At 35.0% G+C, this 17,266-nt stretch overlaps 1 protein-coding gene across 1 annotated transcript; it reads left to right on the top strand.

Annotated features, from left to right (window-relative positions):
- The first annotated feature begins 8,578 nt into the window (after positions 1-8,578).
- On the top strand, positions 8,579-12,633 carry LOC104121594 (expansin-A4-like). Its single transcript, XM_009633623.4, has 3 exons — positions 8,579-8,829; positions 10,373-10,685; positions 11,975-12,633. Exons 1-3 carry the CDS (start codon positions 8,649-8,651, stop codon positions 12,276-12,278), a joined length of 798 nt encoding a protein of 265 aa, XP_009631918.1. The 5' UTR covers positions 8,579-8,648; the 3' UTR covers positions 12,279-12,633.
- The last annotated feature ends 4,633 nt before the right edge of the window (positions 12,634-17,266 follow it).

The raw sequence follows: 17,266 nt of genomic DNA, 5'->3' as shown, positions 1-17,266 counted from the left end.
TCGACGAACGCGTCCGAATTACACTTAAACATTCCGGAATGACGCCAAACTTTATGTACAAGTCATAAATCACGATACGAACCTATTTCGAGGCTCAGAACCCCAAATGTACATCGTTAACACCAAAGTCCACTTCAAACCAAACTTAGGAAATTTTAAAACCTTTGAATTGCCAACTTTCCACAATAAGCACTGAAATGCTCCCGAATCACCCGATACTCAACCTGAACATACGCCCAAGTCTAAAATCATCATACGAACCTATTAGAACCTTAAAATCCCAATTTCGAGGTCGTTTACTCAAAATTCAAACTTTGGTCAACTCTTCCAACTTAAAGCTTCCAAATCGAGAATTTTCCATCTGAATCAACTTCGAACCTCCCGAAATTCAATTATGATCACACGTACAAGTCATAAAACATGAAGTGAAGCTACTCAAGGTCTCAAACCGCTGAACGACTTGCTAGATCTTAAAATGACCAATTGAGTCGTTATATTTATAGGAAGGGGCTTGAAGAGAATTACTTTGTGCGGACTAATCATAGATAGATCAATGGTAGCCGTGAAATATTTCATAACATGGTTATTAGTGAAATTAGTAGGTAGGTAGAGAATATAAATCAAGATATGGTTGCAGATGCTTTTGGAATTCATGATATGGTTGCAGATACTTTTGGGATGCACTCCGGGGGTGAGTCCAATGAAAATATTGAACAAACTCCTAATGATGATGCAGAATATTTTTATGAACAGTTAAAGGAAGCTAGTCGTCCACTACATGAAGGAATCCCGCACTCTAAGCTCTATGTTATGGTTAGATTACTAAGTATCAAATCTGATTAGAATATTTCTCAAGCGGCCATGGAATCTTTCATTGACATTATGAGTGAACTAGTTGACCCAAATATCAACTTACATGGTGATTTCTATAAGGCAAAGAGATTGGTTTCTAAGTTAGGACTTTCGTCGATGAGAATTGATTGTTGTGAAGATGGTTACATGTTATATTATAAAGATGATGCAAATTTAGAAAGTTGTAAATTCTATGAAAAGCCTTGTTTCAAGAGGCTTTCCAGCGGGAATATGGTTGTTGTGAAGGCGCTGCATTATTTGCCTCTTATACCTAGGTTAAAGAGGTTATATGCATCGATGAGTTCTGTTCCTCATATGAGATGACACTTTGAAAATAGAAGACCACCTGGTGTTATGTGTCATTCTTCAGATCGAGAAACTTGGAAGCACTTTGATAGGACATATCCAGATTATGCTAATGAACCAAGGAACATTCGGTTAGGTTTGTGTGCGGATGGATTCACGCCTTTTTCTATATTTGCGACACCATATTCATGCTAGTCTGTCTTTCATACACCTTATAATCTACCACCTGAGTTGTGTATGACTAGTCCATATATATTTTTAAATTTTATTATCCCCGGTCCATATAATATGAAAAGTTTGATTGATGTATATTTGCAACCTTTAATTGATGAGCTAAAACAGTTGTGGTATGATGGTGTTGAAACATATGACATACCAACCAAGAAGAATTTCAACTTGCGTGCTAATTTAATGTGGACTATTAACGATTTTCCTGCGTATGGAATATTGTCTGGGTGGATGATTGCTAGGAAGCTAGCTTGTCCTTACTGCATGAAAAATGGTTAAGCGTTCACTTTGAAACATGGGCGAAAGAAATCATGGTTTGATTGTCACCGTCAGTTCTTGCCTTATGATAATGAGTTTAGAAGGATGAAACATGCATTAAAAAGAATAAAGTGGAATATGATTCGCCACCTCCGATACTTTCAGGTGAGAAAATTTTTGAGAGGGTCCAGAACTTCAGTAAAGTTACTGAGGCTTCACCTTCTAGATTCCCCGATTATGGTGTTACTCATAATTGGACGAAATAGAGTATATTTTGGGAGTTGCCTTATTGGAAGGATAATCTTCTGCAACACAACCTTGATTTCATTCATATTGAGAAGAATTATTTTGACAACTTGTTCAACACAGTGATGAATATTAGAGATAAGACAAAAGATAACCCGAAAGCTATAATGGACTTACAAGAATATTGTAGGCGACCTGAATTATACTTGCAGACAACAGACAATGGTAAGGTGTTCAAGCCCAAAAAAAGTTACACATTCACTTTGGAGAAAAGACGATAAATTTGTGATTGGGTTACAAAATTGAAGATGCGTGAGGGTTATGCATCGAATCTGGGAAAAGAAATAGATATGGAGGTAGGGAAGTTGCGCCATTTGAAAAGTCATGACTGTCTTGTTTTCATGGAGACCTTAGTGCTTATTTCATTTTGCGGTTTACTTGAAAGAATCTAGAAATCCATCATAAAGATTAGTTTTTTTTTCTCAAAGACTTGTGTTCTAAAGTTACTGAGAGGGTCCAGAACTTCAGTAAAGTTACTGAGGCTCCACCTTCTAGATTCCCCGATTACGGTGTTACTCATAATTGGACGAAATAGAGTATATTTTGGGAGTTGCCTTATTGGAAGGATAATCTTCTGCAACACAACCTTGATTTCATGCATATTGAGAAGAATTATTTTGACAATTTTTTCAACACAGTGATGAATGTTAAAGGTAAGACAAAAGATAACCCGAAGTCTATAATGGACTTATAAGAATATTATAGGCGACCTGAATTATACTTGCAGACAACGAACAATGGTAAGGTGTTCAAGCCCAAAAAAAGTTACACATTCACTTTGGAGTAAAGACGACAAATTTGTGATTGGGTTACAAAATTGAAGATGCGTGAGGGTTATGCATCGAACCTGGGAAAAGAAGTAGATATGGAGGTAGGGAAGTTGCGCCATTTGAAAAGTCATGACTGTCATGTTTTCATGGAGACCTTAGTGCCTATTTCATTTTGCGGTTTGCTTGAAAGAATCTAGAAATCCATCACAAAGATTAGTTTTTTTTTTCCAAAGACTTGTGTTCTACCACCTTAAGGGAAGAAAACCTACTTCGGATGGATCAGAACATTCATGTAACTTCTAGTAAGATGGAAAAAATATTTCCATGTGGTTTCTTTGATGTGATGGAACACCTTCCAATCCACCTTGTACACGAAGCACGACTTAGAGGGTCTATTCAATGCAGATGGATGTATCCCTTTGAGAGGTAATATTATATGTTTGATGTAATATTCTATTTAATTTGAATGTTCTTGGCTACATGACATTATGTAGGACAATTGCCAAATGCAAACAATTTGTTAAGCTGAGAAATAGGATTGAAGGGTCTATATGTGAAGCCTATCTTGCAAAGGAAACTGCAAATATTTGTTCTTATTATTTTGAGAGTAGCGTCCCATGTTCTAGGAATAGGCCCAATAGGCACACTGTCGAATATGTGAATGATCCATTATATCCACCAATGTCCATCTTCAATCAACCAGGCCGATGTTCTAAGGATGTTAGAAAGAGAAGTTTGAGTGATATGGAATACAAGTTAGCTACAATGCATGTGTTGCTAAATTGTCCTGAATTTCAACCATATCTTAAGTAATTATTGATTTATTAGTAATCAAAATGTAAAATTTACAGTGATTACATATTGATGCAACTACTAAATTTTTTTGATGTGTCACACTCACTTCGTGGGTCAAGTTGTCCATGATGTTGTATATATGAGTTTTGATACGTGGTTCAAACAGTTTATAAGTTTATTTTGAAAGATATATCTTGGGGACCTGGGCTTCAGGTCACAACAATGTCTAAGTATGTAGTGTATGGTTATAAATTTTATTCGGTTATGCTAACTTATGAGTTTTTTTTAACACTATGTAGGTAAATAATCCAAATAATGGTGTAAATCAATTTTTGAAAGATATATCTTGGGGACCTGGGCTTCAGGTCACAACAATGTCTAAGTACATAGTGTATGGTTATAAATTTCATACAGAGGATTGCTCTAAGAATAAAAATAGCAACAACATCGGGGTGTGGGTTTAAGGCGGTGATGGCAACCAAGTTGAAGATATTGATTATTATGGTGTGGTCAAAGAAATATTACAACTAGAATATACAGGTTGGCCATATAAGAAATTAATACTCTTTAGATGCAAGTGTTTTGACCCAAATCCAACAAGAGGTACAAGAGTACACCACCAATACAACATAATTGAGGTTAATCATATGAGGGAGTATGATCTCTACGATCCTTTCATAATTGCACTTAACGTTAGGCAAGTGTATTATGCTCCTTATCCATTGCGGCGGAATAAGTTCGATTGGTGGGTTGTAATCAAAACTAAGCATGTAGGTAGGGTGGAAGTCGAGAATGTATTAGATGTTGCATATCAAAACAATATCTCCAGTGTTCACCAAATAGTGGACGATCAGTTAGAAAATAATTTGGAACATCCTGAACACATATTGGAAGAAGTTGATATAAATGAAGTAACAATTATAGAAAATGAGGATGAAGAATCAACTGATAAAATTCAAACAAGTGAGGACGAGGAATTCTCAGACGAGGAACAATACGTCGATGAGAATTAAAAAGTTGGGTTTTTCAAGCACTCTCCTGTTATAACTAGTTTCTTATATGTTTCAATCTAAATATGTATTATATTATGCAGATGGAAAGCAAGGGTCAAGGTAACAATGACCCTACTAGTTTTCGGGGTCGAGAAAAGGCTAGGAAAGGAAAGAGGAGTGTAGAATCTGGGGATAATACTACCCCCTCATTTCCACCCTCTTCAGAGATACCTATGTCTTATCCTCCACCACACGGCTATACTGAGCTGCCACAACATCACGAGGCTTATACCTTCATCCAGATACCAGGTCTTCCATCACAGGGCCATAGGACTATACGTCCGACATACAGTCCAACTACCTCACAGCCACGTGGATCGCAGCCATCTACATCACAGCCACGTGGATTACAGCCATCTGCATCACAACTACGCGGATCGCAACCCTACATATCACAGCCACATGGATCACAACCATCCATATCACAGTCACATGGGTCACAACCATCTGTATCACAGACACATGGATCACATCCAGCTATGTCGCAGTCATAGGGATCACAGACATCTTCATCATCGACTCCATCCATTTCAAGACTTCGCCTGCGAGACCGTAGCTCTGAGCCCCCATCTACACTGTCTACACATGCCTCGGATACAGATGCTGAGGATGATGATCCAGATGTAGTGCATTATGATCGCTATGGCAGGATCATCATAGTCCTTGAGGGTAACGGGTAAGAGTTATTTGTTATTTTTGTGTTTATTATTTTATAATATTTTACTAATATTTTCATATATTTTTATTGTTAAATTGCAGGTTCAGGCCGGGTAAGCAGACTACGAAGATAATCACCAATGCGATCAAAAGGTTTTATGATGGCCCCTATGCGACTTGGATTGATTTTTCATACTCGCTGAAGGAGCAAATTTTCAATCAGTTTAAGGTATAAATGTTATTTTAAGCAGTTTAATATTTTATATTTATGATATTTTCATCTAATATTTAACTTTTGAAATGCAGAGCAAGTGTGTATGAAAAGACTGCTATAACGAGAAAATGCTGTAAATTTTTATCATAAAACCCGCAAGAGATTGGCAGATCATTTTTTGTATGGTAGAAAGAATAACAAGAGGCATGACTGGTGTCTGCAACATTTATGGGATGATTTGTTAAGAAAATGGCACACCGAGGAGTTCTTAAAAAGGGGCGAACAAGGAAAGAAAGCTCGCTCATCCGAGAAGGGAGGCTCCTTGCACTCTGGGGTGCTATCAACATCGGGACAATAAGAAGAAGATTGGTAATTGCTTAAATTATTACGTCTTTACTTTTCTAAGTATATCAATTCTATTTATTAACTAAATTAATTTATTTTCAGAAAAAGAAGTATGTGCGTCCAATGAGCCATGATGAGCTATTCAAGGAGACGCATATTTTAAAGAAGAAGAAAGAAGGGGATGCGGATAGGTGGGTCGAGGACCTGGAAGAGACTACATATGTAAGCTTTCAATTTTCCTTGTTATAATTTACTTTTATAAATTTTTTATACTAATTTAATTTAAAATAACGTAGAGTTGCTACCAAAGTAACGTGGAGAACTTCAGTCGTAGTCAGCCAGCTGGTGAATTGGGCAAGCAAATCCAACCTTCGGACGAGGATGCTGAAAGAATATGGTTGGAGGTTGTTGGCGGTCCAAAAAAAGGGGAAGGAATACGGGCTTCTTGAGAAAATATTCCATCGCTATAGGTGTTGAATGCAAGGAATAGGGACTTCCTCACAGGGCGAGACACTTAATAGGGAGAGCCTATCGGCTATGCAGAAGACAGTGACAAGGCTTACATCCGAGCTAGAAACGTCCAAGGAAAGAGAAAGGCTTAGAGATGCTCAATTCCTTGGTATGCAAGCTTAGATCAGAACTCTCCTTTCTACTGGAGCTTTTCCGTTGCCCTGGTCTCGTGAGTCATCGCCAGAGGCTCGACCTCCACGCGATCGTTCCTCCCGTCCTCCACGTAATCATTCCTCTCGTCCTCCCCGTGATCGTTCTTCCCGTCCTCCACAAGACCGTTCTTTATACCGTCTTGTAGATGAAAGTTCATCAGATGGTGATGATGTTGTAGAAAACACCCCTTGACCAATACTTTGATATCTTTGAACTAGACTAATAAAATTAGTTTTGAATTAGATTGAACAATTTTGAACTTGTTGTAATTACTTGATTTTTGCTTGGTTTTGAACTGTGATGTTTAATTGAACTTTGTTAGTTTTAAAGTATTAATTGGATGTTTGGTTGGATTTGTGGTGAATTAGGGGTTGTATGTGGTGAATTGGGAGTTATTTGATGTGAATTTGGGGGGAGGGGGGAGGGGGGAGGGGGAGGTATTGGTATGCTGTTTTTATTTGGCAGGTGGTGTAGCTACCAAAACAGTAATGTTCTGTCAAAATTAATCCCAGAAAACCGAACGACCTTGGTCGGTAACTAATAAAAAAAATTAAATTGCAAAATACCGACCAATGTTGGTCGGTTAATGCACATTGAATTCCGAGAAATTCAACATTACCGACCAACTTTGGTCGGTAAGTTGGCTGCCTTGTCCAGATTACCAACCAACATTGGTCGGTATTATTAAATTTTAATTACTTATAAAAAATATAAATTTTCTAATACCGACCAACATTGGTCGATATATATAATATTATAGTTTAATTTATTTTTTATTACCGACCAAAGTTGGTCGGTAAATAAAATTAATAAATTTAGGACACCAACCAACGTTGGTCGGTAAAATTAATTAAATTATTAAAATAACATTCCGACCAATATTGGTTGGTAATTCAATTAAATTGTCAGATGGTCGTGTAGAGCATACCGAGCGACGTTGATCAGTAATTTCCGACCGACTTTGGTCGGTATGCTCTTCCAACCTTCAAAATACCGAACACACGTAAATGATCGCGTTTTGGATGGTTATTGGCCATTACCGACCGATTTTAGTCAGTTTTTCCGAATAGTTTTAAGCGAATTTTTAGTAGTGAATAATGACTATAGAGTCCTCTTGTTTTGCAAGTATCCATCATTACCAAGTAATTTGATGATTTGCAAACTAACCACATATAATTATGAGAAATTATGACGATTATCACTTTTGAGTTCGACCTTTAAGATTTTTAGTAACACGTGTAATTAAGAGAAATTGTGACAATTATCATTGATGAGTTCGACCTTCAATATTTTTAGCACTAAACTTTTGTATTTTTTTTTAACAAAATATAAGTTCATATCTAATATTTGTTGAAATATTTTGTGTGTTTAAATTTCTCGAAAAAGTTTACATTCCACGTAACTACTTAAAAAATATTGTGTTCGGTATCACTACATCCGGCCCTCACAATTAAAAATCAATAGCCAACAACTGCTTCTAGCAAAATTTTCAAAACCTATGTTGATCCCTGATTAAGTGACATTAGGTATACATTTTTTGAAATGTCAAGGAATAAATCTGATTTTTTTATTACGTAGGTGAAAGATAATGATGATTAGTGGATAGTAATTTGGTAGCTTGCTTATTAATTTATAGAAGTTAGATATGACCATATAATTACAAATTAAGATTATTCGATCTACTACCTTCCAATTCTCCACGTTGTTACCTACCTAATTAGCAATATTTTAAGTGAAGCAGAAAAAAATATTTATACTTTGACATGAATCCAATAAATAAATAAAATAAATAATAGAAAAAAGGGATATGAATATTGAAGGGAAGGCTATAAAGATTCGAAAAATGCATGTGCTTGTAGGATCTTAAGAAAAATATCAATCGGTAGTTCGTTTAGAACAACTGCATGTGCAATTTAGTCGTCGTTTTATGACCATATCAAATGTATATGGACGTATTAAATGATTAAATAATAAAAGATGAAGAATCAATTGAAGTAATTAATTAAAAGATAGTTAAAAAAAAAAGATTTTTGGTTGTTGTCACTTTCTAATTAAGCTCCAATTTCATCTTTTTATTTTCTCTATTATAAGTAGCTTCTCATTACCCTCAGCTTGTATCAAGCTAGCTAGCAGCTGCCACTAATTAGTTCTCTAATTAGTCATTTCTCTAACATTAATTACCTGAAAACTTCTTCTTCACCAATGGCTATTGTTGCAACATTTTCCATTCTTTCAATGGCTAATTATGCAACATTTTCCATTCTTTCTCTTTTTTTCATCTTCTTCTTAAGCTTTTGCGTCAATGAGAGTTTTGCTGATAATGGAGGGTGGCAAAGTGCTCACGCCACAGCCTATGGAGGGGGTGATGCATCTGGCACTATGGGTATAATTCAATCTTCTTTAATTTACTTCTTAGCTTTTTGTTCTTTTAAAAGGTCTAATTTTTAAGTAGAGGGCATGCTTATCTGTGTCGCATGGACTCTCTAAAATAATATCGCATGTGTCGGATCCTCAAAAAATATGTTGGAGAATTCAATACGCATCCGACGATATTTTCAAAGAGTCCATGCAACATAGATGATTCATATTTCTTGATTAGAGTAGCTTTAATTTTTGATTGTGCTGATTGAAACAAATGTATAATCTTAGGGATCAGTTTGGTTTACATACTAGTTAGGCGGAATTATAATGTAGAGAATTGTTTATGCAGTGAATAATAAATACGCAGATTGATGTATAGGGTGAATTAAAATATACAGAACGGGTTGGTTTAAATAAAAAGTGAGATGGGTCTTTTACGGGCAATCAGATCGTGCCACGCGACTTTTTAAAGTTTTGAAAGAGGATTTAACGCATGAGGAGTAATTTGAACCGAAAGTGCAACGATAAAGATACTTTTAATAAGAAACTGAAACAGAGGATAAATATAGCTTATTTTAAATAATACAGCGGTAAATATGATCCTTTTTCGTTAAATGTAGCGGATATGAACTGTTATGTAAGTGAATAACTACTTTTAAGAATATTTTTGTCTTTAAATGCTTTGATATCCATATTGCTAATACGTATTCTTATAATCTCATTTAATATTCTATTCCACGTAAAAACAACACATACAAACGCATAACTTAGGGTCTGTACTATTTTAAACCGTCAACTCTGCATAAAATTATATATGCAATGATTGTTTTTTTTCTTATACGGCCAACCAAAACTGCAATACTTATGAGAGAATTAGTTTCCCTAATCTCTCAGTAGCAAACATTGTCTTATATATTTTGATTACGGTATTTTTTTATCCCTATGTTGCTCGAACTTTTCAAAAATATTGCTAAGTATATGTTGGATCCTCCAAAAATAGTGTATTTTTGGAGATTTCAATAGGCAGTGGCGGAGCTAGGTGAGTGCCCCTTCACCCCTTCACGGAGAAATTACATGGTGTATATAAGATAAAAAGAAATTATGTATATACATGAGATGTTGAATCTCCTTGATTTCTCTACGTGTGTAACTTTTTAAATTTTTTTAATCCCTTTAGTAAAAATCTTGGCACCATTACTCTAACATATGTGCGACATCATTTTGAAGAGTTCGTGCAACATAACTTAATTATACCTCAACCAAACGACTATTTAGTCGTTTGCATGATTTTAACTAGTGACTAAATAACAAAGTAGAGTACAAAAAGGTCTTTGTATATATACAACAACAACAACCCAGTATAATCCCACTAGTGGGGTCTGGGGAGGGTAGTGTGTACGCAGACCTTACCCCTACCCTGGAGTAGAGAGGCTGTTTCCAATAGACCCTCGGTATCCTTCCCTCCAAGAACTCCCACCTTACTCTTGGGGTGACTCGAACTCACAACCTCTTGATCTTTGTATATATAATACTAACTAAAACTATATATGGTTTGAAAAATGCAGGGGGTGCTTGTGGTTATGTTAATTTGAACAGCCAAGGTTATGGAACAAATACTGCAGCATTAAGCACAGCTCTATTCAACAATGGTTTGACATGTGGGGCTTGTTATCAGCTCAAATGCAACAATGACGGCAAACGGTGCATTTCTGGAACAATTACTGTCACTGCTACAAATTTCTGTCCTCCTAATCCATCTTTACCTAGCAACAATGGTGGCTGGTGCAATCCTCCTCTTCAACATTTCGATTTGGCACAGCCTGCTTTCTTGAAAATTGCTCAATATAAAGCCGGCATCGTCCCAGTATCTTTCCGCAGGTAAATTTTTCCTATTAGAGTCAAACCTCTATGTAACAGTCTCGTTTGTTTCAGATATTTGTGGATGTTATAGCGAATTGCTGTTATAGAAAACATATATTATAACAGAAAATAAAATTTGGTTCCGGAAAAACTTGGTTTTTATAGTGAAGTGTTGTTATATAAGAATCCTGTTATAGAGAGGTCTGACTGTATTCTCTGTCCTCATTTTATCGAGTTTATTACTCAAATGATCACTCAACTATATGAAATTACATAATAAAGTCATTCTTCTTTAGTTTGTAATAGAAAAGTCACTTTAACTATATATATATATATATATATATATATATATATATATATATATATATATATATATATCACTTGGAAGGTCACTCATCCAAAATTTTCAAACTTTGTGATACTTATTTTACCCTTTAAATTATCAACCTTGTCTTTTTTTTTTTCTTTTTTTTTTTTTTTTTACTTTTTAAATATTACTCTATAATTTTCTTTTTTAATCTATATTATGGACTTACCTATAAAACAAATAAATAGTATTTATATATTCTTGGAAATTATTTTTTATTTTTTATTTCATAAATAAAACTTATTTGTTCAATAGGCAAGTCTATAACACAGATTAAAAAGGAAAAAAGATACCGTCATAATAAAAATTAAAAAAGAGAAAAAATATAAAGGTTAATAATTTAGAGGATAAAATATGTATTTGACCATCGAAAATTTGAGAATCTAGTTAGATGATCTTCTGAGTGTTATATGTATAATTAAGTAATTTTTGTTACAAATAAAAAAAATATGACTTTATTAGGTAATTTCGTATAATTGATTGACCGGCCATTCGAATAATGCACTCCATTGTGTGATAGTGTTTGACTATACATAAAGTATAAACAGAGAAGAAAATTTATATGCAAACTATCAAAATTGCATGTACTACCAACAATTAAATGCTAGGTATGGTGAAAGTTCCACTCATCCTTTCATATTTCTCGTTTAATTAAAGAGGTAAACTTTCATATCAAGTGAGTCTCAATAAATCTTATCTATGAGCCAATATAAAAAAAAAAGAACAAATAGTTTTACAATACCGAAATGTGATGTTCTTTTTGTCATAGACAGTAAAGAAAAGAGTGTCGAATAAAATGAGACGAATGGCATAGGACAACATTTTTACTGTCTAAGATGGTGCATATTTGCAATAACTTCAACCTGATTGAATTCACACAAGAGGTCAAGATGTAAATATTAATATTAATAATATGTGATTTGAATTTGGTCTCCAACAGGGTGCCTTGCAAGAAGAAGGGAGGAATAAGGTTTACAATAAATGGCCACTCCTATTACAACTTGGTTTTGGTGACTAATGTTGGAGGTGCTGGTGATGTTCATTCAATTTCCATAAAAGGGTCCAAAAATGGATGGACATCAATGTCAAGAAATTGGGGCCAAAACTGGCAAAGCAATTCATATCTCAATGGCCAAAGTCTTTCATTTAAAGTGACTACAAGTGATGGAAGAACTGTCACAAGCAACAATGCTGCACCAGCTAATTGGCAATTTGGCCAAACTTTTGAAGGGAGACAATTTTAGTTTCACCTACACACTCTAGGGGAAAATAAATAAAGAGGCTAGAGAGGACGTCAACTTTTATATACTGATAGTGTACAAAATTATCATTCTGAAATAATCATTATTAGTGAGTGTGTATTAATAACGTTAAAATAAGATAAATAATATGTTATACTCCTAATAGATTATAAGTTATATCTATTCAAAATTATTTTGTAGAGATCGTGTATATAATTTAAATTCATTTGCACTCGACATGGAATAGTGCGTTTGAGAGAGGCTCCTCATGAGGGAATATCCTTGTATTGCTGTGGACTGTGGTGGCTAGTTTGCTTATAGCTTAAGCCTAAAGTAGATTCTAAGTAGATTTTGTGAATGTTTTTGTATTCCTATATTCTTTTCGCGAGTTGATTGCTTATATGACTACTCAATTATTGCAAATGATGTAATATAGTCACTTTTTTTAAATAAAAATCGTCACTCAACTAATGAAAATGATGTAACAAAGTTAATTTTTTTTAATTTTGTAACAGAAACTTACTTTATATCAATCAACTATACTCTTAGCTAGAAAATATATATTCGGTAATAATTTAATAAAAGTCTAAACTCAAAAAATAAAAAAATGAGCGATTTTAACCAATATAGGAACTCGACTCACCTATCTCTAACGAAAGTAAAGTACAATTAAATTAAACAAACTACTTATGGTCATTGTTATTTAGCTTGGACACGTGAAAAATATATGACATTCCTATTAATTTTAAATTTAAACAATCCATTTGGGAGTACCATAAGTTGGATCAAAAGTACTCAATATTATTAAATTCAAAGATCATATATGCTCAAGAAAATACAGTAGAGCCGGAAATATACTTACCAAAACTTAAGGAATCATTTGGGTAAAATTTCTTTACAAATGAAGTGTTGTTATGAATATATTATATTATGGATGTTCATTTAGTACTCCGTTGTAAATAAGCTTCCTGAAAAAGTTTATCCATATGAGACTCCGCCATAAATATGTTTATCTATTTAGTACTCTATTGGAAATAAGCCTCCTGAAGAAGCTTATCCTTTCGGTACTCCGCTATGGATAAATATTACCCATGATAGAAGATTATCTATATCTGGCACAACAGTTTAGAGCAGCAGCTTACAAGCAGCTTGCAGTAGCAGCTGACACAGCAGCTTCCTTTCTTCTATAAATAGAGGAGAATTCAGTTCATTATGTACAGAAGTTTGAAGTTTGAATAATATATCAGTTTCTCTCTATACTTGTCTTTACTTTACAATCTTTATTTTATAACACGTTATCAGCACGAGACTCTGCCATCTCGAGCAAATACTTTGAAAGTATAAGAGGTACGAACTTTCTTTTTCTAAATAATGTCAAATCTTTCTAAACTTGAGTTTATAGCCCTGGATATATCGGGCAAAAGCTACATGTCTTGGGTGCTTGATGCCGAAATTCATCTTGATGCGATGGGTCTGGCAGACACCATCAAAGATAAGAATCAGGCATCAAACCAAGACCGTGCCAAAGCAATAATATTCCTACGCCATCACTTGATGAGGGCGTGAAAATGGAATATCTTACTGTTAAAGATCCAGTCATACTGTGGAGTAATTTGAAAGATAGATATGACCACCTGAAGATTGTCGTTCTTCCACAGAGACGTTATGATTGGACTCATCTAAGGTTACAAGATTTTAAATCTATCAGTGAGTATAATTCTACTATATTCAGAATTATTTTCCAATTGAAACTATGTGGTGATAATATTACTGATCATGATATGTTGGAGAAAACTTTCACCACTTTTCATGCCTCGAATATGCTCCTGCAGCAGCAATATCGAGAGATGGGATTTAAAAAGTATTCTGAACTTATCTCACATCTTCTTGTAGCCGAGCAACATAATGGGCTATTAATGAAAAACCATGAAAGCCGACCTACTGGTTCTTGTCCATTCCCTGAAGTGAATGAGACGAACTTCCACCAAGCTAAGCGTGGAAGAGGACGTGGCCCCAGTCGTGGTCATGGCCGTAGTCGGGGAGGAAACTCTAATCATGGTAATAATAATGCACCAAAGAACCCTCCTCACCACCAGCAGTGGAAAAGGAAGGAGCAAAAGCATGAAGCGGTGCAAGCAGCAAAGCCAGAAAATGCATGCTATAGATGTGGAGGAAAAGGGCACTAGTCACGTACATGCCGTACGCCAAAGCACCTGGTTGAGCTATATCAAGCTTCCCTGAAGAAGACAGAGAAAAATGCTGAAGCAAATTTTATTTCTGAAGATAATTTAGACTTCATGCATTTAGATGTAGCTGATTACTTTGCACTCCCAGAAGGAGAAACAAGTCATATGATCGGTAGTGAATCTGTAGAGATGTAAATATTTTAATTTTTGTTATTTGTAGTAGATAATATGGTTACGTAATTGTTGTACATAAATAAAAGTTATGCTTTGATAATAATGTTTACTATCATATTTATTTTGTTTATGTCATTTTGAAGAATATGGATAATCCTCAAATTATGTTTGGATCAAAGACCAATCATGAAGATATTTGTGTAGTTGATAGTGGAACAACTCATGCCATATTCAAAGATCAGAAATACTTTTCTTATTTGCATAAGGAAAAATCAAATGTTTCTACAATTTCTGGTAATATAAGTTTGATTGAAGGCTCCGGAAGAGCTATTGTATTTCTGTATAAGGGAACAAAACTTATTATCGACAATGCATTGTACTCCTCCAAGTCCCGAAGAAACTTGTTGAGTTTTATAGATATCCGCCGAAATGGGTATCATGTTGAGACAATAGATAAAATGAATGTGGAATATCTTTGCATTACAAAGAATATTTCTGGCTAGAAATGCATTATAGAAAAGTTACCAACTTTATCTTCTGGCTTATACTATTCAAAAATTAGTACAGTTGAAGCACACTCTATGGTAAACCATAAGTTTACTGATTCAAATATTTTTGTGCTTTGGCATGGCCGTTTGGGCCATCCCGGATCAATAATAATGAGACGAATTACTGAAAATTCGAGTGGGCATCCATTAAAGAACCTGAAGATTCTTACAAATAATGAATTTCCTTGTGATGCTTGTTATCAAGGCAAAATGATCACTAGACCATCACTAATGAAGGTTGGCATTGAGTCCCCTACCTTTTTAGAATGTATACATGGGGATATATGTGGACCTATTCACCCACCAAGTGGGTCGTTTAGATATTTTATGGTCCTAATAGATGCATCTTCAAGATGGTCTCATGTGTACCTATTATCATCTCGCAACCTAGCGTTTGCAAAGTTATTAGCCCAAATAATTCGATTAAGGGCACAATTCCCATATTATCCTATAAAGGCTATTCGCCTTGATAATGCTAGAGAATTCTCATCTCAAACTTTTGATGATTACTGTCTATCAGTTGGGATAAAAGTTGAACATCCTGTAGCTTATGTTCATACTCAAAATGGCCTTGCAGAGTCATTTATTAAACGACTGCAATTGATAGCAAGACCACTACTTATGAAAACAAAATTGCCCACTACTGTTTGGGGCCATGCTATCTTGCACGCAACATCACTTATCCCTCTCAGACCAACACATTATAATAAATATTCTCCGTCACAATTAGTTTTTGGTCATGAACCAAATATTGCCCATCTATAAATTTTTGGATGTGCTGTATATGTGCCAGTAGCACCACCACAGCGCAGTAAGATGGGCCCCCAAAGAAGGTTAGGAATATATATTGGGTTTGAATCACCCTCTATTATTCGCTATCTTGAACCATTGACGGGAGATTTATTTACTGCTCGATTTGCAGATTGTCGATTTGATGAAACAAATTTCCCACAATTAGGGGGAGAGAAAAAGGAAATCAAAAGAGAAATTGTGTGAAAAGTTTCATCATTATATCACTTTGATCCACGTATCGCTATATGTAATCAGGAGGTCCAGAAGATCATCCATTTACAAAATATAGCAAATCAAATGCAGACGCATTTACTGATTTGAAAAGGATAACTAAGTCACATATCCCTGCAGAGAATGTGCATATCCGAATTGATGTCCCAGCAGGACCATCTATTAGCATGAGAGCTAGTGAACCTAAAGCATGCCTGAAGCATGGTAGGCCTATGGGTTCTAAGGATCGAAATCCTAGAAAAAGAAAATCGACAAATGATCAAAATGATATTATGAAGGGATCTCCTGAAGAGACCCAAGATCTGATTAGTTATGAGATTCCTGAGGAAATCAATAAACCCGAGACTCAAGTGAGCGAGGAACTTTTAATAAGTTCTACTGGTGATGGGATTAATTTAAATCGATCTGAAATAGTGGTGGATAATATTTTTGCATATAATGTTGCACTTAACATTATGCAAGATAGTGAGGATTTTGAACCCCGATCTGTCGAAGAATGTCAACAAAGATCTGATTGGCCAAAATGGCAAGGGGCAATTCAATCAGAATTGAACGCACTTGCTAAAAGAGAGGTCTTTGGACCAGTAGTCCAAACAGCTGCTGGTATAAAACCAGTTGGTCATAAATGGGTTTTTGTGCGAAAAAGGAATGAGCAAAATGAAGTTGAAAGATACAAGGCTCGCCTTGTCGCACAAGGATTCTCATAACGACCTGGAGTCGATTATGAAGAAATATATTCACCCGTTATGGATGCCATAACATTTCGATATCTCATCAGTTTAGCCTTACGTGAAAGGCTTGAAATACATCTAATGGATGTGGTTACAGCTTATCTGTACGGGTCACTTGATAATGAAATTTACATGAAAATCCCTGAAGGATTTAAAATGCCTGAAGCATATTCAAAATCTCGGGAAATGTACTCAATCAGATTACAAAGATCTTTGTACGGTTTAAAACAATCTGGGCGCATGTGGTATAATCGCCTCAGTGAATATTTGTTGAAAGAGGGTTACATAAATGATGTTATTTATCCATGTATTTTTATAAAGAAAATGGC

Source organism: Nicotiana tomentosiformis, chromosome 5, assembly GCF_000390325.3.
Source record: "Nicotiana tomentosiformis chromosome 5, ASM39032v3, whole genome shotgun sequence".
Classification (NCBI taxonomy): Eukaryota; Viridiplantae; Streptophyta; class Magnoliopsida; order Solanales; family Solanaceae; genus Nicotiana; species Nicotiana tomentosiformis.
Note: the sequence above shows the minus strand (reverse complement) of the source record. Positions and strands in the feature narration are given on the sequence as shown.

Coding starts and splice junctions, on each gene's coding strand:
- LOC104121594 (XM_009633623.4), top strand. CDS start 8,649: ATGGCTATTGTTGCAACATTTTCCATTCTTTCAATGGCTAATTATGCA. Junction 8,830..10,372: donor TGATGCATCTGGCACTATGG/GTATAATTCAAT, acceptor TGAAAAATGCAG/GGGGTGCTTGTGGTTATGTT. Junction 10,686..11,974: donor GTCCCAGTATCTTTCCGCAG/GTAAATTTTTCC, acceptor GGTCTCCAACAG/GGTGCCTTGCAAGAAGAAGG.